The sequence below is a fragment of the Copadichromis virginalis genome, linkage group LG19, assembly GCF_057382275.1.
Source record: "Copadichromis virginalis isolate Kocher_CV1m ecotype Utaka linkage group LG19, C_Virginalis_male_GT1.1, whole genome shotgun sequence".
NCBI lineage: Eukaryota > Metazoa > Chordata > Actinopteri > Cichliformes > Cichlidae > Copadichromis > Copadichromis virginalis.
The window spans coordinates 35,572,063-35,592,312 of NC_140636.1; the positions used below are offsets into that span (position 1 = coordinate 35,572,063).

General features: G+C 43.8%; 3 protein-coding genes across 3 annotated transcripts; 2 read left to right on the forward strand and 1 right to left on the reverse strand.

The window, feature by feature from the left end:
• The first annotated feature begins 35 nt into the window (after positions 1-35).
• adss1 (adenylosuccinate synthase 1) lies at positions 36-4,188 on the forward strand. Its single transcript, XM_085442567.1, has 13 exons — positions 36-289; positions 1,139-1,241; positions 1,327-1,389; positions 1,468-1,518; positions 1,671-1,737; positions 1,862-1,969; positions 2,062-2,143; positions 2,233-2,359; positions 2,476-2,630; positions 3,165-3,289; positions 3,427-3,524; positions 3,624-3,773; positions 3,865-4,188. Exons 1-13 carry the CDS (start codon positions 101-103, stop codon positions 3,915-3,917), a joined length of 1,371 nt encoding a protein of 456 aa, XP_085298693.1. The 5' UTR covers positions 36-100; the 3' UTR covers positions 3,918-4,188.
• A 282-nt stretch (positions 4,189-4,470) lies between these two features.
• Positions 4,471-8,302, forward strand: siva1 (SIVA1, apoptosis-inducing factor). Its single transcript, XM_085442568.1, has 4 exons — positions 4,471-4,680; positions 4,966-5,136; positions 6,454-6,607; positions 8,097-8,302. Exons 1-4 carry the CDS (start codon positions 4,560-4,562, stop codon positions 8,143-8,145), a joined length of 495 nt encoding a protein of 164 aa, XP_085298694.1. The 5' UTR covers positions 4,471-4,559; the 3' UTR covers positions 8,146-8,302.
• A 3,230-nt stretch (positions 8,303-11,532) lies between these two features.
• On the reverse strand, positions 11,533-18,416 carry zbtb42 (zinc finger and BTB domain containing 42). Its single transcript, XM_085442562.1, has 2 exons — positions 18,177-18,416; positions 11,533-16,966 (listed from the first exon to the last, which is right to left on the reverse strand). Exon 2 carries the CDS (start codon positions 16,950-16,952, stop codon positions 15,360-15,362), a length of 1,593 nt encoding a protein of 530 aa, XP_085298688.1. The 5' UTR covers positions 16,953-16,966; positions 18,177-18,416; the 3' UTR covers positions 11,533-15,359.
• Between the last annotated feature and the right edge of the window lie 1,834 nt (positions 18,417-20,250).

The window sequence follows — 20,250 nt, forward strand, 5'->3', positions numbered from 1 at the left end:
GTCTGGCTCTGACATCATCGGATATGCGGTTACACATATGGCAATGCTGCTCTTGGAGACAGTTGGGTCTTCTTGAGGCGGACAGGCTCAAGGCAACACCATGTCGCTCAGCTGGTCGGGGAAAGACCAAAAAAACGCAAATCAACCCGCTGCCACCGGGCAGAAGCGACCGCGTAATGACGCGGGGAACAAAGTGACCGTGGTGCTCGGTGCGCAATGGGGAGATGAGGGGAAAGGGAAGGTCGTGGATTTACTGGCTACCGAAGCTGACATTGTCTGCAGATGTCAGGTAAACGTGTGGATTTGATTTGCCTGTGAGTGGTGCTGCTGAGTATTTTTGCATGAATTCGTGATCTCACGATAAATTCTGTGACTTGCTGGCGCCTGGTAATGTGCAACAGGTGCGAAAGCGAAAACACTCGCACCTCCGATATATTTAACGCGAGTGTAGCTGTGGATATTTTTCCCCACTACAATAAAGCGACGTGTTTATATTTGTGACGAATTTAAAATATGCAATAGGCAGCTGTGACAGCTCAAAACGAATGTCTTAAATACTGTCAGGCATCATGAATAAGTGCACTTTTTCGAAACCCTGACTACTCTTTTAATGCTTGTAATCGACCTAACACCTCGGGTAAATTTCCTCTGACTGACTCTTTCTGATTGCATTAAATCATCAATAAAAACAGGTCCAGACAGGTCAGTCTGTGACCCGGCCTTGCATAAGACACATAACGGTCAAGAGGTCTCTTCAGCTCCAGCAGGCACGGAGAAGGCTGTCAACAGCCTGCAGTGTTGTACTACTGACAGGACTAGAACCCTGTGTTCTGAAGGCTTGAGAGCCCAACCCACCGGGCTCCAGGGGTCACATTCTCAGGCTGACATGATACATGAGAAGGCCAGGTCTTATCCAGGGGGGAACAGAGTGGAGGATCCACCAGCAACAGCCAAGTCTGTTAGTTAAAATAGATGCTCGAAAAGCTCAGGAAAGAGGGCACTTATCACTCATCATAAAAATCAGACGGGGCATGTTAGTGTGGCTAAAAGTGATGAGGTGGCCTTGGGTGTTTGATTGTATGTCTTGCTCATTGCCAGTTACTATAATTATTAATAATAAACATTCTTTGATCCATAGGGCGGGAATAATGCAGGACACACAGTGGTGGTGGATGGGAAGGAGTACGACTTCCACCTTCTCCCCAGTGGGATCATTAACCCCAAAAGCATATCTCTTATTGGTAAAGGCTTCAATTTCTGTTATTTACAGAGATGCACTATTATTCAAATATTTACCCTCACTTGCTTTTTCCCTTCATCTTCTAGGTAATGGAGTAGTTATACATCTACCTGGTTTGTTTGAAGAAGGGGATAAAAATGACAAGAAAGGTATTTTTAGCAGAAATGAGTGAAACTAGTGTGGACTCAAATTAGCATGTAATCATGTGATTTCTATTCTCTGACCAGGTCTGAAAGGCTGGGAGAAGAGACTCATTGTCTCAGACAGAGCTCACCTCGGTACATCTATGAAGATGTTCTTTGTTTCCATGTTTAAATATATATATATATATATATATATATATATATATATATATATATATATATATAGCCCGTTTAATTCATCTCTTCAAGGTTGCATCTTATCGATCGTTTTTTCTGTCTCTCCACAGTGTTCGATTTCCACCAGGTTGTTGATGGCTTACAGGAAACTGAAAGACAAGCACAAGAAGGAAAGAAGTAAGGGTAGCGATAGTGAGGAGGGCAGGACACCATTCAGAGTCAGCCTGACCCTTTCCCAAAGGACGCAACACGATAATTTATTGAATACAACACTGATCTCACACATTGTTTTACGTAATAGCATTGGAACTACCAAGAAGGGCATTGGACCTGCATACTCCAGCAAAGCATCTCGCACTGGTCTACGCGTATGTGATCTCCTGGGTGACTTCAAGGACTTCTCTACTAGGTAGGAATGGTGTGTAAAACTCAGGCAGAGGAGTCAAATCCATTTGTATACAGTGATATGTCATGGGTAACACCTCTGGTAAATCTCTTTAGATTCAAGAATCTCGTCCAACAGTATCAGTCCATGTATCCATCCTTGACGGTTGACGTTGAGGACCAGCTGAAAAAACTAAAGGTAGAAACTGATAAGAGTGATGTTATTGAGTGACTGTCTGTTATTGTTTCCAGCACTGAGACATATCTCTGTTTTCTTGCTTCATGGAGGAATTCGCTGAGAGATTGCGGCCGATGGTTAGAGACGGTGTTTATTATATGTACGAAGCTCTTCATGGCCCCCCTAAGAAAATTCTGGTTGAAGGGGCCAATGCTGCTCTGCTTGACATCGACTTTGGTAGGAGCCATAGCAATAGTTTTGTTGTTTTGCTTTTTTTTTCACTTTACTTTGGATATGGGTGATGAAAAGGGAAGAAATCGCTGCTGCTGTAATATACAAAATTGTCTCTCTAGGAACATATCCTTTTGTGACATCATCAAACTGCACCGTGGGAGGAGCATGCACCGGTCTCGGCATCCCTCCGATGAATATTGGTGACGTGTTTGGCGTCGCGAAGGCCTACACGACCAGAGTCGGCATTGGAGCCTTCCCCACCGAACAGCTCAATGTGAGTGCCTGGTATCGCAGCAGCACTTGGCAAATCTTGTCACGCGTTTGGCTTTTGGCCTTCACGGTCTGTGTATTGTAAAAAGAGACACATGACATGTTATGTAACACGCAGATATTCAGCTTGACATATACAGTTTGTTTGTGATCCCCCAGCTGACACACAGGCAGCACGGCTGGCAGGCCTGTGTGTGAAGGGGGGGGTATTCTCACTGAGTGCAGCTGTCAAATTTTGTGAGAGACGGCTCTTTACCTCTTTTCCAGATCACATGTTCGCAGGGATAAATTTAGGGTCAGACTCTTAGTTAAGGATATATTTACTGTGTGTGCTGGGGTTAATGTTACCTGTAACGGGAACAGGCCATAGGGACTAAGGTCAAGATGTTCAAAGGGCATCCTCCAACTCGTGATGTTTTATTGTACTCGGCTGTGTGTACTTCAGGTGTACTTAATATGCATGTATTTTTATTTATTTATTTTTAGATCTTTAGGATCATAACAGGCAGAGATGTTTATTTCTTGCTTATTTCTGTAGGCAATAGGAGAGCTGCTGCAGACGAGGGGTCACGAAGTGGGTGTGACCACGGGAAGGAAGCGACGTTGCGGCTGGCTGGATCTGGTCATCGTCAGATATGCTCACATGATTAATGGTTTCACTGCGTGAGTGATTAGGACTGGTGCTCATCTGCTGCTTTGTGGTTTTTGTGTTTTATCCCACGAGCATGCCATTTTCCTGCACCGTCACACAGCCTGACACTGATTAACCGCACATGTTAAATGTGACATCTATTCAACAGCATTGCTTTGACAAAACTTGACATTCTGGATGTGCTGGATGAAATTAAAGTTGGAGTTGCCTACAAACTCAACGGGAAGAGGATTCCCCACTTTCCAGGTTGTGGAAAAGAGTAAACGATTTCCCTAATTTGATGGTCTTTGTTTAGGACTGACTGATTAAAGAGTTGGTAATAACTGGTTTCTTTTCAACACAAAGCCAACATGGACGTTTTGCAGAAAGTGGAGGTTGAATATGAGACCTTCCCAGGTTGGAAGACAGACACTTCAGCAGCTAGGAAGTGGAATGACCTCCCAGTCAAGGCACAAAACTACATCCGCTTCATTGAGAACCACATTGGAGTTCCTAGTACGTGTGAGAGAAAATAACACTCGTGTATCTCAATATAAATTTTCTCACACATAACCAAAACTCTTTGTGCTCTTTTCTCTCTTCTTAGTCAAGTGGGTTGGCGTTGGAAAGTCCAGAGAGTGCATGATCCAGATGTTTTAAGTCTTTATCCCACCCCCTTCCCTTGATGGAAGCGCTGGCAGTGTGTCATGTTGAAGCATGTTTCTCCAAGTTACCTTCACTTCATTATATAATAAACAAACATATAAGCTTTGATCCACGCTAACTGTGTTTGTTGTGTTGTAGTTAAATATCCCACTGTTTTTGTGAGTCAAAATATTGGATTTATAAATACATTTATAGCCATATCGCAAATCAAAAACGTGGCTGTGTTTCCATGATCCAATAAAGAAAACGTTTTATGATAATCTGATTTCTGGAGCCCAGTCTTGCTGTTTTCAAAAAATGATATAATTGTCTATATATTACTAATTTACTGTTAGCTGAGTCCATTGGGACTGTATTGACTCCATCACAAAGATAAATTAATTTGTACATTGATTTTTTTACTCTGATTTCTAAAATTAAAATCCGTAACACACAACATTGACGACAGTCCATGAAGGCAGCATGAAAAGCATTAGTCACGTGGGAAAGTGGCGCACTTTCCGGAACGGGGATGAGCACCCACGTGACGGTAAAACGTCCTTGTGATTGGCTCCTGTCTGCCTCCGTTTCATTTTTCCCGCAACAAACAAGTGTGGTCCTCCGTGGGAGTAAGGTACAGCACTTTTAGCAACCAAAATGACGAAACGAGCTTGTCCTTTTCCGGAAACATTTTCTTCCCAATACAAAATACACATTGGGCAACAGGAGCTGAATAATTACGGCGTGTTTGGGAACAAATACAGGCAAGAAATATACGGTAAGTCCACCTTTCTGGGTACTGTGTGGCTTCGCTGCACCGTTAGCCAATGCTAGCATCATCGTTGCGCACATACCTGTTAGGTAAGCTTGCGCTGTTAGCTTCAAGTATATCGTCCTTTAATATTAGTTTTCAAATCGCGTAGGTCACTTTGATTGTATTTGAGTGTATAGTTAAACTACACTATCGATCCTACATTGTTCATTAACTTTGCCTGCTGTTGTTGCTATGAACATTAGCTTCTTGGGTTCAACTGTAAGTGCCCCCGCTTCCATTTTCTCATAGAAAAGACGAAAAACCTACTCTTCAACGGTGCCAAGGCAGTGGTGGGCAAAATATGGACCGGAGAGGAGAAGTCCGTAGAGCATGAGCCCCCTGCATGCAGCCATACGCTTCTGAGGGGCCAGACGCTGATTGGACATGATGGCAGACTCACAAAAACAAGTGGTGCACAAGGTGAGCCTGAACTGAAACAGATGATGAAGAGTTTGAAGTCTGTAGTTGATGCACCCAGTAAAGGATAAGCAAAAATGAAAAGCAGAATTAGTTTAAATGTGTGAAAAGTAAACTATTCAGTACTGAACCAACAAGGATAGCTGACGAACCAGTCAGTTTTCAGTGCAGTGTGGTGTGTGACCATCGCCAGAGTGCTTTAGTCCAGAGTTTATGATAAGATGGGAAGCAGATATGATTATTGAGCAAAAGGTAAACAAAATACATGTGAAAACAGTGACATCTAGTGACACACTGAACCTCTTGTAAATGGAACAAAAGTAAAAGTCCATGTATGTGGTCTTTTTGAACCTATAACCTAATGAAAACTGCATGATATCTGTAAAGAAAAGTGTCTACATAGATGATCCAGAATAAAGTTTAGTTAAACTCAGCGGTAATATGTTTTAAAAGTGTGTTTTGTGAAATAAGGAAAGGGGCAGGTGCATAAATGCTTCTACTTAACTTCCATTTATTATGTTGGTGTTATTGATGACTTGTCCAACAAAATTCCTGTAAAATAAATAGAAGGTGGATGACTTTAAATTCCTGGGGTCAACCATCCAAAGCAATGGACAGTGCACAAGAAAGGTGAAGAAGAGTGTGAAGGCAGGGTGGACTGTTGGGTTATTTGTGACAGAAGGATAACAGCAAGAGTGAAAGGGAAGGTTTACAAGACGGCATTGAGACCTACTGTGCTGTAAGACAATGGCACTGGCACAAAAACAGAAGGCCAAGCTGGAGGTGGCAGAGTTAAAGACATTAAGATTTTAATTGGAAGCATCCAGGATGTAGCAGATTAGAAATGTGTAGGTCATTCTGGAGACACAGTTGAGAGGTAAGACTGAGATGGTTTGGACGTGTTCAGAGGAGGAATAGTGGATATATTGGACAAAAGGATGTTGAACAGGGAGTTATCAGGCAGAAAGAAAATGGGGAAAACCATAGAGAAAATTAATGTATGTAGTAAAGGAGGACATGCAGAGGGTTGGTGTGACAGCCGGAGATGGGGTGAGATGGAGGCTGTGGTCACTCCTAAAGGGAGCAGCCAAAAGATCTACCAGGTCGAAGAAGTTATCCTATCAGGCTTGAGTCTCTTTAAAAAGTGACATTGAAGTTTCTGAGTTCAAAGAAATGACAGATAGTCGGTTCAGTTCATGCTTTCTACCAGCAGATGTCAGCATTATTGCATGTTTGGATGCTTACTTTGGTTGCTTTTAACCTGCATGTTTTCCTAAATGCTTTGTTTCACTGTACTGTACGGATGTCTCTGCTATTTAGGTGCACCGGTGCCTGCTACACGTTGCTGTGTCTGTCAGAAGAGCCAGGGGTCCAGAACACGGTGCTCCCAGTGTGAGCGCCAGGTGTGTTCCTCCTGTAGCCGCCAGTGCTCCGGGTGCTCCAGCCTCTGTTGCTCCGTTTGCACCATCATAGAGTAAGTCACATGTCGATTTTCCTTCTCGCTCAGTGTCAGATGTGTCAGCCATTGTTTAAGTTGAAAACCTTAAAATTAAGTCACTGTTTTTATCTTATGATTCACAGCGTGCTTGTTTGCTTTCCAGACATAAAATGTACAAGTCATAATATAACTGCAACTAGTAAAGTTACCAAAACCAAGCGCATCCGTGACTGATATCCTCAGCTCAGATGTAATTCGTATAAATGCTCAAGGTAGTTACTAGGTGTGTTTTGGAAAAGCACTTGCCATGGCAGTGAAGATGTGCCTTTACATGTGTGGGCTTCAAGCTGTTATCAATCTGTTGAAGGCTTTCCTTTGTGTTCACACTGAACTGAAGACACGTCATGGTAAATGATTTCAGTTCAGTGTTTTTTGTATAATGCCAAATCACAACAACAGTTTCCTCGAGGCATTGCATTTTCATTGCGCATCTCTAGTCTTGTTGACCACACTAGGAGCTTTGCACTGCATGCCGCATTTACCCTTGTAGACACATGTTTGTACAGTACTTTTATTCTAGACATACAGCACGTTCTTGCTCTCGCACACCAATAAAAGTTCAGTGTCATCGTGATGCAACATTTCTGCAGCTGGGAATCGGTTCACCGACCTTGTGATTATTGAATGACCCGCTCTGCTTTATGAGCCTCAGCCACTGCTCATCAGTCCACACATATGTTACAGTGAAATTATTTATTTTTTTGAAAGAGTTGGATTTAGTATAAATGAAAACGTACACATCCTACTTACAGTCTTCGGGACCTAAGCTCTCTTTGTTTTAGTTGTTTCTGACTCGGTGAACATTTTAGAGGGAGTGGCGGTTGAGGTGGCGAGACCGGATCAACCATGTAATTAAGGAGTCTAAATATTAATACAAGTGGCATGTTTCAGTCTTTTAATGTTCAATACGTTTACAGAACTTTGTAAAATTGTTGTCATTGTCAAGGCTTTTGCAGTGTCTCTGCTTTCTTCACACCTTCCTTCTGCCTCGTTCTCACTACAGAACTAGAAAGGCTGCATTGGTGAGGAACATGAAAGTTTCTATAAGTTTTGGGGAAACATTTGAGGAAGCTGATTCAGAGAGAGAGAGCTACAAATCAATGAGGGCAGTAAAATATTTGATGGATGAAATCCAATATTAATTTCAAGTTGTTTTAAAACATGCAAATGTGTTTTATGAAACTCATGTTGGGGATAATTGTAAGATCTGTGGTTCCCCAGTCATTCTGATCCCATGCAAATTGGGCTTAACAGGATAGTCTTTTGTTTTTTTTTGTGGGACTGTTGTGTAGGTCACAATGCTTTCAGTACAGTCATTGAAGTTGGGATTTTTTTCCTCATTACTATGTTCCATCAGGTTGGATTTCAAGTCATTTACAAGGTGTGCAATGGTGCAGCTGTAGGGGTAGGTCTGTATGAACACGCTCGACTTGTGTGTAAATTGTACATTTTCTCTGTTCCACAGTTACAGCGGACGATATGATGAAGTACTGTGCTGCAGCTGCTCAACGTAAAGGGAAGACCAGAGGACGAACCAGATGTTTGTATATGTAGTTGTCTCTTATGAAATATTACTGAGATTGAATTTTTATACCTTGTGTTTTTATGTGAACCAGGTGTCTTGTAAATATGTATTTCATTCTGAAATAAACTTTAACACTTTTGTATACAGCTCTTTGTGTCTGGATTGTGTTATAGTATGTGACATGACAAACGAAAACTAGAGTCGCACAGGTTGCACAGGTGTCTGTGTTTTGTGGGTACAACCATCAGCAGGTGGCAGCAAACTTCAAGTACTTGGATCAGTTCCTCTCAGACTGGGCACATCCTCTGTGGACAAACACATTTCTCTCGCTGTGCTAAACAGGCAGAGTTTCAACCTTTTAGTCAAAGTATGTAAGTTTTTGTCTGCAATGATAATGAGATTCTGATCCAGCCTTCCTTTTTTTTTTTTTTTTTTTTTTTCTTCACAGCTGACCTTGAGGATCTCCTATCAAATGTATTTATTAAAACACAAGACCCAGAGGTTGAACAGAACCAGACCTCTGCAGCAGACGATTTGGCTGCAGTCGTCCCTGCTGGACACGACCTTGAGGCGCAGTCATCACTTTCTCTTTGGCTGCTGCGTGTCACTGACGATGACTGGTTTCAGGGTCAGGTATTGTGCGCCGTGAGTAATTGTTCTTGGCGGTCGCTGCGTCTTTACAGAAATCAATCATGTGGCGTGTTTTTACAGATATTAGCTTGGATGAGCGCGCTTCCTGGAGCTCGTGGCGAATGTGCTCTGTGAGCTGTTGAGTCACATCCCGTGCTCAGCGGGCCAGTTGTGGCTCCGGTCTTAGGGGAGCTCTTGCAGTTGGTGTCCGAGGGCACCGCTTGATTTCTGGCTGAGTGAGCAGACAGCTGCTGGCAAGCAAGGCGTCAAGTTGTCTGCACATTTCTTGAGAAGGCTTTAAGAATCTCGGAGATGGACATAAAAGACTTGAAAGAGAGTTGCTTTTGAAGCTGCACTGAGTTATAGATGAGATTCAGTGCAAAACATCCTTAAATTTAAAGCAGATGGATAGATGGTGGTATGAATTACTTTAATAGGCTGGATAAATGTATATAATCCCAAAATACAGTACTCGTAAAGTTGGAAGATCTCTCCATGATGTATCTATACCCGTTAGTTGTTGAGGATGCTGGTGCTTCCCTACCCTGCATGTTTAATGCCATAATGGTGTGATGACTTCATGTAACTTGAAAACATAAGAGTGCAGCTGTTCAGGTTTTCAGCACAACCCTATCCATGACACCAAAAATGACAACAAGGTCACGACATGCTCTCCTCACACCAAGAATGGTCCACGACTGCGAGGAGGAGAAGAAGCGAGGGGGGGTTACGCACAGTCACCCACAGCGCTCCAGACAGGACCGACTGCGGTCGGCCAGCGGGAGCACGTGGCTTTGTCTTTCACCCATTCTTTTTGGGGGACCAGCTGTGGTCTGAGTGTGCTGAGCGTTGAGCCCAGTGATGCTGCTGCTATAAATATGCGTCAACGAGTGTGAGTAAGTGACAGCTGTACAGTGGACCAAGGACACACTGTCTTGGCACTGTCAGGGTGAGCGAGTCCAAAAAAGGCAAAGCCACTGTGAGGGCACTAGTTGATATGCATTTATGCACTTTGCAGCAACTGATGTGTGATGTTTAGGTTGCTGATTATTATTAATGCCTTCGATCCTGCTTTTAAGCGTGGGACCAAACCACGCTTAAAAGCAGTGGTTTTAACCCCCCCCCCCCCAATCATGTCAGTTGGGGAGTAAATGAAGATTTCTTTACTGGAAAGTGTTTCGATTTTTCTGAAAGTCGAAATAACGTGCTCCTTCAAAATTAAGTGGATGATAACAAGATGCGCGTGTGTGTTAATATGGAAAGGGAGAGGGTGGGTGGAAAAAGTGTTTGTGTGTGCTGTCTGTACACAAGTGCATGTGTGACTGTGTTTGTGTGCCCTTTTCAAGTGTGACCACCTGTCTTTTGTTAAGAAATAAATAAATAAACACAGGCCACACCAGCTGTCCCTGGCAGTCTGTCCCTTCAGAGGTCAAGGGCTCCCACCGCTGGCCTTGTTGAGGTGGTGGACACTTACAACTTTCCTCTCAACTTCTCTCAAGTATCTCTAAACACCACGCGCACACACAGAAGCACACAAGCAAAGGCTCTTGGAGGCAAATGAGCTAAGCTTTGAGCCTCAGAGAGGAATGTTTTATTACACCATTGAGTTACACTGCACATATCCCAGCTCGTCACCCTGCAGCTAAGCCCTATCACATGGCCCCTGCTTTCCATGTGAAGGTTTTGGTCCATAACACACACACACACATTCAGTCACCAGGCAGTTTTAAGCCCTGGCTCTCGTTTGGCAGATGCGAGATGTTGGTGCCAGTGGGAGCTCCGAGGCCTCGCTGCTGTGGATGTTTACAGGTTGAGGTGGCCACCGTGTTGCAGAGGGTCCTTATTTGCTGTGAGCTGGCTGGAGCTTTTTGGGGGGAGAGGAGGGGTGTTTATAAACGATCTTGGGAGGACGTTGTTTTCTTTATGTCGGAGCTGCCTGGCCAGCGCCGCTGTGTCGTCTGTTTGTGCATAAAGTACGTGCTGGGGAGCTGGGCCAGACAATAGCCTGGCTGAGCTACTACCCACGCGCACAATAGAGTGGTGAGATGAGGCCGAGGTTTGGGGCCATGGTTTTGGGGACTGTGGGGGTGGAGGCAGGGGCAGATGGATGCAGCCCTTGTCTATATGGCGTTCCCAGAAAGGGTGAGATGGGATTTGGGGGAGGGTGGTGGGAACCCGAGCACATCCCTATTGGGATCACGTAGCAGAGCAGCTGGATTTCTTTCATGGTGCAGCAGGGAAATAATTAAAAGTTCTCGCCATTGAAAATGTCCAGTGAATTGGCATGAAGTTCCTTGCAGACACACACACAGACATTGGTTAATGTGTTTATATACACATACGTGTGTGTAGTTTGTTGTAGCGGGAACAATCAAGTTGAGTTTAAGTAATAATTACAAGAGAGTCAACTGGGTTTGTTTATGCCAGGTTTATCTCCTTTGGAGAGTACTGGCAACAGGTCAGAAAACAATAGGGGCCCCATCCTGAAATTGCTCCGTCCTTGAGTTCAGTTTATGGTTTCAGAGGGATCGGGCCTGTAAGACCAGCAGTATTATCACATTGTGTTGTCTCTGTACACATTGCAGCGATGCCCACACACACAGTCTGCCTGATTGTTGCTCCTGTGTGTCAGGCGAGGGCTCCTCGATAACGTTCTTGGGTTGTCAGAGTCTACTTTTATGTCCTTGATAATTTGTCAGTAGTAGCTGGAAAGTAGCTAGAAATAACCAAACTCCACACCAAAAAAGAAAGTTGTTCCATTTAATTCTAATCTTAATAAAGACCTAAATCAAGATTGTCACATTTCCACAGCACACACACACAAGCACACTCGGAAAAAAAAAGAAAATGCACGTACAGTTATAGATCAACGTAAATTGCCCCAATATCTAAGCCATGTCAATTCTCCTTAAAGATTGTCCTCTAATCTCTACACCACTAACACTGAAGCAATTTTTTACTATAAAATATACCTTTCTTATTAAAAAATTATATTAAATTCTAATGGCACTTCTACAAATTCTATTAAAAAGATTTGTTTGACATTTAGGTTTTTTCCTCCTTTTTTTCTTTTAAACCAAATTAAACTCAAGACAGTCAAAATGTTGCACAAGAAGCATATGCAATAAATATTTCTCATGATTATACACAATTTCACAGTTGTAACCTGCAGAGGACAAAATTCCAGTTGTTTTTAGACTCCAAGGATGATACAGCAACGAGTTAGGCAAACGCCGCCCTCGATTGAGAGTAGCACTGTTTCAAGTCAACAATCCATTTAAAAAAAAAAAAAACAAAAAAAAACAAACAAACTGTGTTTCACATTCAACAGTGACAGTAAAAAAAAAAAAAAAAAAAGTGGAACAAGTTGTTAGCTCCCAGTAGTATTGGCTATTGATAAAAGCCAAAAAACACAAAAAAAGTCCAGAAACAAAAATTTATTCACACACATTTCAAAAACTTCAGTGTAATCTCTTGCAAAGCAGCTATAAGAAATGCACTTCCACATTTTACTTTAGTCTTAAGTTGACATTTTGATATGATTTAACATAAAACAGCAGGGTTCTTTCTTTTCTCCTTTTTTTTGTAATGTTTCAGCGGGCCACTGTTGCTGTGATACCAACTTCACCGCTGCCTTCACATCAAGGGCGAAAACTGTACAGTATAGAAAACAGGGCTTCTCCAGATGCAACACCTATGCGTGTGTCTACAAGGCACATTTGGTGATCATCCTGGAGCTATAAATAAAGACTTCGAAACAAGAGAAAGAATCCTTTACATGATGTTAGTTTTCTACCTCTTTACACATGTACATTAGAGAACAAATTCAACTCGCACCGTGTACAAATGTTCCTTTAACAAACAAAACCAAAACAGACTCACAGAATCTACATCTGCTGTGTGTTCTGATTGAAATCTGTCATCAGCACTAAGACACATCTAACTGAAATAGATCTACTGTTCTGATAAGGTACTAAAGTGATGCAAGCATGACAAACAGGAGTGCGTACATCCACCTCGCCCTGTAGCTGACTTCAGGTCAGGGAGTAGAATTTAAAAGAAAGAAAAAAAAAAAAGGGGGGGGGGGGCATTTTTTGCTTGCTGAAAACCCAAAGTAAATTATTTCATATGCATATTTTGTTTTTTTAAAGGTCGTACTGACTGAAAAAGCATTTTAAATTTGAACTTTTTCTCCTTTTTTTTTTTTTTAAACACTGAGGGGAGGGGGTGGGCAATACTCTTGATTGATGCGCAACCAAATGACGCTGATATCTCCTCAATGCAGAGGAACAATGAAGCATTTATCTACTGCATGCCGGGATGACAAAGGGGGGTAGGGGTGTTCTTTGATGCCTCCAAACAATACACCTGTTTACAATCTCCTTGGCCTCCCTTTGCTAAATACATTTCTCACATTCCAGTGGCTCCATTCAGAAAGTGCAAAGAGAGACTTGAACCGCTTTTGGGGGACGACGACAATACCTGTATTGTCATTTCTATAGGTACCCAGTGCTGTATTGGTGTGGCTGTGCTTGTGAACAACTGTTTCTTCTGGTAGAACAGCCATCCTAGCAGTATTTACTGCTCTGATTTGTGGTGAGGCAGGGTCCAATAAAGTCAATGAAGAATATGGAAAAAGAGCCAAACCTCCAGCCCCCCGGGGAAAATGTGACGCTCAAGAGTCTCCAGCCTTAAACATGACACCTGGCTATCCAAATCTTAAATGGGTTGTAACATGGAAAAAAAAAAAAAAAAAAAATCATTTGATAAATATAATATATATTTACATTAAATATACAAATTGTAGGAAATAGCAGCCTAGACAATAGTGTTGAAACTATATGCATGCTAAAATCAAGTGCTTCTCTATATTCCGTTTGACAAATCTTGAATACTCCGTAGAGATTTCTACACCATATATTAAAATACAAATACAGTAACTTCAATTTGCACAGAAAAAACAAAACAAAAAGTGGACAGTCTGCCCCAAAAAACAACAGCTAATGAGTACCAAGATCGCTAGGCAAGATGCAATGTCTTTCAAGCTTATAGAAATAAGAGCTACCGCTACAGTAAACCCCTGAACCAAGTCAGACTAATAAATAAATTCCGATCAAGTCTTCTCAGGACAGATTAGACAAAAATCATGAACTTTTAGTGCTACACCCCCTGGTAATAAATCCAAACAGCATCTAAATGAACAGACAGAAGAAATCCAAGAGCAGCATCGCTAAAGGCTCCAACGTCCTCAGTAGCAACTTAAAACACATCCAGTAAATTTGTGTGAAAAGGTTATGAAAAAGAAAGAAAGAAAAAGAAAAGGTCAGTAGATTAAGCTGAATGGCACAGCTTTGATGGTAACAATAGAGAAGATACTGGACATCCACCTGTCTCCTTCCATCCCCCATCTGCCTGCTAAAGAGCCTGTCCCAAACACTGTCAGCAAACCCTTTAAACTAAGAAATGAAGGTATTTACTCACAACTGTGCGTTTTTGACAAAAAGGTTGACATAAGTTTGGTTTATTACATTCTAATTTTATTAAGGGCACTCACGGATTAACTGGCTTCCACAGTAGAGGATTACCTTTGTTACTACCTGGTATGTGGAGTGTAATCCAGATTATTATTATTTTTTTTTTTAGATGCCTGACAGCTGAACTGAATTTAACCAAAAGGCATCACATTGTCATCTCATTCTTGTCTTTGTAAGTACACCAAGTGAAGTTTTGAGCGTTACAGTAGGCACCAGTGTTACAGGGGTTACCTTTAAAATACTCTTAACCTCTTTAAGTGGGTATTCTACGCTCGCTCACGTGAACAACTAAAGAGGTGGTGTTGGTGCGATGGTATGCTTGCCTCTTCTCACAAAAACAACATAGAAACTTCATTTCAATGAAACCAAACATTTTACCTCCACAAAAAGAAAGAAAGAAAGAAAGAATACTTCCAGTAGTCAGACTTCATTACTTTTGCTGCCTTGTGATAAGTTTACTTGTTAAGGACTAAACAAATCCCCCCAAATAAATAATTAGAATAATGTAGGTGTTAAAAATAATCATATATTGCTACTCGCGGACGGTTCTGATCTCCCATGTGCACCAATAAACTTTGACGATTGTATTAACGTATGTTAGCTTTAGCTATCATCCAGTTGCCCACAGAGTGTGAACGCAAGATGCTTTTTTCCCCTCATCTATCGGCAAATACACACCTCAAATAATCTCAGACTGACACAAAAGACAGGAAAACAAGTGCATCATCTGATTTGTTCGCCTTCATTGACACTGATCTGATGTTTTTCAACAGCATCCGTGTCAAGCTTATCAGCCTGTGCCACTGACTAACCGTCTTTTACCATCATGTACAGCTATGATGACAGTCCAGCACAGGAAACAGCTTAAACGTTGCTACATGTTTAACTTGAGAAATGCCACGTGGGGGTAGAATCCAAAAGATATGTCTCAGACAAACTGCCAGCATGTTTATATAGTAATGGGAAAATTGATCAGTAGTAGTATTCAGTGTATGAAAGAGACATTCTGTCTTGTGTCGTGGCACCGGTGAGAGGCGTTTTATCCGATGGCGAGAGTCTTGACAAGGCCACAGTGAAACTTCCTGATGTGGCGGTAGAGGTCCCCAGACTGGGTGAAGCGCCGCTCGCACCACTTGCAGGCGTGAGGCTTCTCCCGTGTGTGAACTACAGCGTGCCGACTTAAGTTGTGGGAGTACTGGAAGCTCTTGCCGCACTGACCACAGGTATATGGCTTCTCACCAGAGTGTGTGCGCTCGTGACGCTTAAGGGTGTACATGCAAGAGAAGGTCTTGTTGCACTGCATGCAGGTGGGGACCGAGCCGTCGGGGGACAGCTTGGAACGGGCACCGTCCTTTTCGCGGAAGTGTGAGCTGAGGTGCAGTTGCAGCACGTGGGGGCTGGGGAAGACTTTGCTGCAGAGGGGACACATGCACACCTGTTGCCCCGGGGGCAGCAGTACTCCACTGGAGGTGGAAATGTCTGAAGAGGCCAAGTCGTCTTCCTCCTCCTCCTCGCTGTCCCCCAGCAGTCTACCCCTCCCATCCACCTCCCTGCCTGGGGCGCTCTCCCTCCCTCTGCAGGCCTCCCCCTCCTCGTCCATCAGGTCCTCCTCCTGGGAGAGCAGGGCGGCTGTGGAACCGTTGTTGCCTGGGAAGAGGGCAGCGAACCCTGTCACCACTGAGCTCCTGGCACTATTCCCAAAGCGCTGGCTCTCAGGGCTCATCGGCTCACTGTCCTCCTGCTCTGACAGCAAGTCGTGTTCGTCTTTAACAAGTGGCTCAGTGCCCTGCTGCTGGCTGTCGAGGGCCAGCTGTCCCGAGACGTAGGAGGGGTGTAAGGGATCTCTGCTAGACAGAGGCTTGAAAGACAAATCCAGTGCACAGTCCATGTCATCTGAAGCCCGGGACCTCTGGGACAGCAATACGGTGGAACTACTGACATCAGCTTTTGTTTTTCCAGCTGTTTGGACGCAGGGCTCGGCCTCTGCTGACACATAATTGACACCTACAAGGTCCGGGGACCTGCCAGAGTGACCGTTTGCCTTCTGCCTGCTCTGCATAGACCTATCACAATCTGTGACAGCCAGCCTGACTTCAGTGTTGTCCATGTCAAACTCTTCCGCCGGGGGGGCCCTGTGAAGCCCCTGAGACGGTGTCTGGGGCTGTCGCTGAATGAGCTGCTTACTGTGCAGCTCACCATCTGAGGAATTTTCCCTGTCCAGACAGCTGAGCCCCAAACCCTCTCCCATTTTTTCATCCAGGGAGGAAAGTTCCTTGTCTTTAAGCTTGCCTTTGCACACTTTGACTATATCGTACATGTGGAGGTAACTGGCTGCTGCCAGGACATCCTCCACAGGCAGAGCGCTGAATTCCAACTTCCCCTCATACATAAATTCAAGGAGCAGACTGAAAGCCGGGGCTGTCACAATGTCACTGTTGAGATGCACAACGTCCCTTTTGTCTAGCTGGTCCCTGTAGAAGAGATGGAAGTACATGCTGCAGGAGGCCAGCACGGCTCTGTGCGCTTTGAATCGAGCCTCCCCAACAAGAACAGTGCAGTCACAGAGGAAACCTTGGTGACGCTGCTGACTCAGACACTGCAGCAACTGGCGGCTATGGTCTGGGAACTCCATTCTTCCTTCATAACCTGATGAAAAACAGGAAAAACAGGATACGGGATAAACGAAATGAGGGCACAGTTGAGCTGCCGTTTCTTTTTTCTAAGGACACATAAAGCGAGCAAAACCATACACAAGGAAATAACTTGAGCCAAATTGCGCAAAAGTGTCAGCAAACACACGATAAAGTGCTTTCAAATGCAAGTTTACAAGGTTTTTCGGGAATTAATCGGGAAAGATTAAACATCTAGCTAATGATTAGCATCAGTAACTTTATCCAACATTCTTTCCAGTGGTGCAGGACACACTGCGCTGCGCTCGCCCACCCACCCATGTATCACGGTGTAAACGGATCCACTCTCCAAATTATTCCGGTCTGTAGTAGTGTAGTCCGACAGCCTAGCCCTCGCGCTTCCGAAAAAAAAAAATAGCCAAAGTGCACACACACACACACACACACACACACACACACACACACACACACACACAGCGGTGTTTACAGGACAAGCAAAGCGGGACTGGGAGCGACAGCACTCGACCATCGGGGGAAGGAGGCAACGTGAGCAAAATAAGACCGGTGCAGAGTGAGTAAACTGGTGCTCTGTTTGCTAATTACACTGCAAGCTGTGGAGTCAGCTGCTCTGACATCACCGCAATGGAAACGCTACCTCCAGCTGTGCTCCCCTTTATGCCATATGTTAACTCCGGGCTACACAGTCCAAAAAGAAGATAAAAAATACACACCTCAAGGGGGGAGAGCAGATTTACTGTTGTCACGAGATTCCACGGCATTTACAACTTTTTTCTTCAAAACTAAGTAATTTATCACGCATCCGTGGGTTACAGTAAAAAGGCTTTGTTGCGTTTTTTTTGCTCCCTGATAAGACTCGCGCGCACACAACCGTGTTTAAATGGGTCGGTTTAAAGAAGAAAGAGGGATACGGCAAGTTAAAGTAAGTTAAAGTTAAGCTGCGTAGAAGTCTTATGATTTTGTACGCAATTAAGATTTTTTTTTCTAAGATGAAGAAAAGTGTTCGCAGGAAAAAAGGGGCCAAGGGCGCAGTGGAGCGAGCTTCACGTCCGCGTTGGGAAACGCATTGCTGGGAGCCTTTTAAACAGCAGAGGAACTCACACAGTAAAAAGCCAACTGCGCTGAACGAAGCGGCGCGGGGACTCTTTTAACTTTCGCTTTCCTCGTTTCAAAGCTCACACACAGAAAAAATATCCCGCCGTACTCACACGTATTTCTGCCCGCTTCGTCGTCTTTTTGTCCCTATAAGCCCCGGTGTCCTTTCATGATGTGCGGCCAGATGTTCGCTTCTCCTTGTCGTTTCTTGAGCTCCAGTCCCGACCCTGGGAAGGCAGGCTGCACTCAGCGCTGCTGTGTGTCAAGCAGGTTGATAATGGCACAAATCTCGCGATATCGCGCCGCCACAATAAGTTCTGTACTACTCCGCGAATTCACACAGCGGCAGCAAGTAGCAGAATACTTGGGAGGAGGAGGGTGGGGGCATCAATTGGCTGTCTTATTAAAACACCTGTCCTATTAAGAGGGAGGGGGCACTGTGATGTGTCGCCTTTTGTATGGCAGCATGATGGAAGTGGACAAATGGAGGAATTGCACATGACACAGTAGACATTTTTTTACACTAAAACTGGTTTGTTTGTTCGGTAAAGCTACAAGGAAGCAGTTTAATAGGAGAAAAACGATTTTCTTAAGAGTATTCGAGCCTGTTTAAAGTTAAGCTCCAGATTTAAAATGTGATTAATTAACTTGCAAACCTCAAGCACACATAAAAATGTTCTTTGTGGCTTTCAGGTCATGTTGTGAATAAAAGAAATACTTCTTTCTCCAACAGAATTGGTATCTGTAAAAGTATCTATAAAGTGATCAAAGAAATGTATTGTAGCACAGAAGGTCAGTGGTATTTTCGGGGGAGCGGGAAACTTATAAGGACTTAGTATCCTCTAAGCCTGCCTTGAGTTTTGGAATTTCCAGATACCAAACCAACACCCAGGGGATTTATTTTTCCCAAGACAACCAGGAGTGTATATACATGTGTGTGTGTGTGTGTTTGGTTAAACTGTCTTAAAAGTAAGGTGACTTCTAGGATTTACTCTAAAAATTTGTCATCTATTTCAGACACTTTTAATCATTAGAGATGGTGGCACGGTGGAGGAACAACTCGCTGGTGCAGCTGCTCATCATGTGCGCCCCCCCCCAAAAAAAAAATCCTGTCCCTCTCTGTGCTCCCCCAACAGCTTCGGTCACCTTTGCCCTGTGTTCCAGCTGTCGTGCGTTTTGAAAGGGCCATTTGCAGCTCCTCACAGCGCTTCTGACACAGAGGGGAATGAGCAATGTGACGGGAGGTGGCAGCCACTGGTCAGAAGGGGCCACTCGCTAGATTCTTATCCACTTACCGCTTTATTCCATTTTTAGTTCATTTGTTACTGGTACAAGAGGAGGATATCTGCACCGAGGTCATCTCCAGATAATTGTAAGGGAAACACTGTCACGCTCTCTAAAAAAGATGGCAAGAGAATGGATGATTTCTCATTTATAGCTGAACATCCGACAAACTAAATGTTTAGTCAGATGTGTGGCACATACAAAAAACAATTCACCATTCAAGCACTGATGCCCACACAAACACTCCATCCAAGCAGGAGCAGTGATGTGGATAAGAATAGGAGCAGTGGCCCTGTGTTTCCCTGGCCCTGGCAAACGTAGGCACCCAGTAGAGGAGGGGTGTGTGTGTGTTCACAGGGCAAGACAAAGCAGTGGTTGTGCCTGGGGACTGTGGCCTCAGCAGAGAGAGGCTCGGCACGGTGAAGGTTCTCACACACAGAAAAAAAAAGATAGGGAAAGAGAGACAGAGAGAATGAGAGCGGGGGAGTCGGGAGAGGGAGAGAGAGAGAACACTTCCTGGAGGTTCATTCTTCTTCTCTGCAATCATCAATGGCATTCTCTCCCTGACCCACTCCTCTCTCAGACAAACAAAAGACCCTGCATTCCAATGTAGCCTGACCGGCCAACCAGCCAGCCATCCAGCCACAGTTGAACCACATCACTCTCCCTGCTGGACCAGAGTCTGATCATAGCTGTGGGTTTAAGCTGTGCTGGTGGTGTCTGTTTGACGGTGTTTTTAATGCATCTCCATAAGGGCACTAAAGTTTATGTTCTTTTGAAATGGTTTTAATATTGGGGAGAGTGATGTTTTTTCACTCTCACTGGCCATGCAGATTTAATCAAATTACCTTTTTTTTTTTTTAAACAGGTGCATCTTTTATGTTACTGACAGAGAATTCAAAA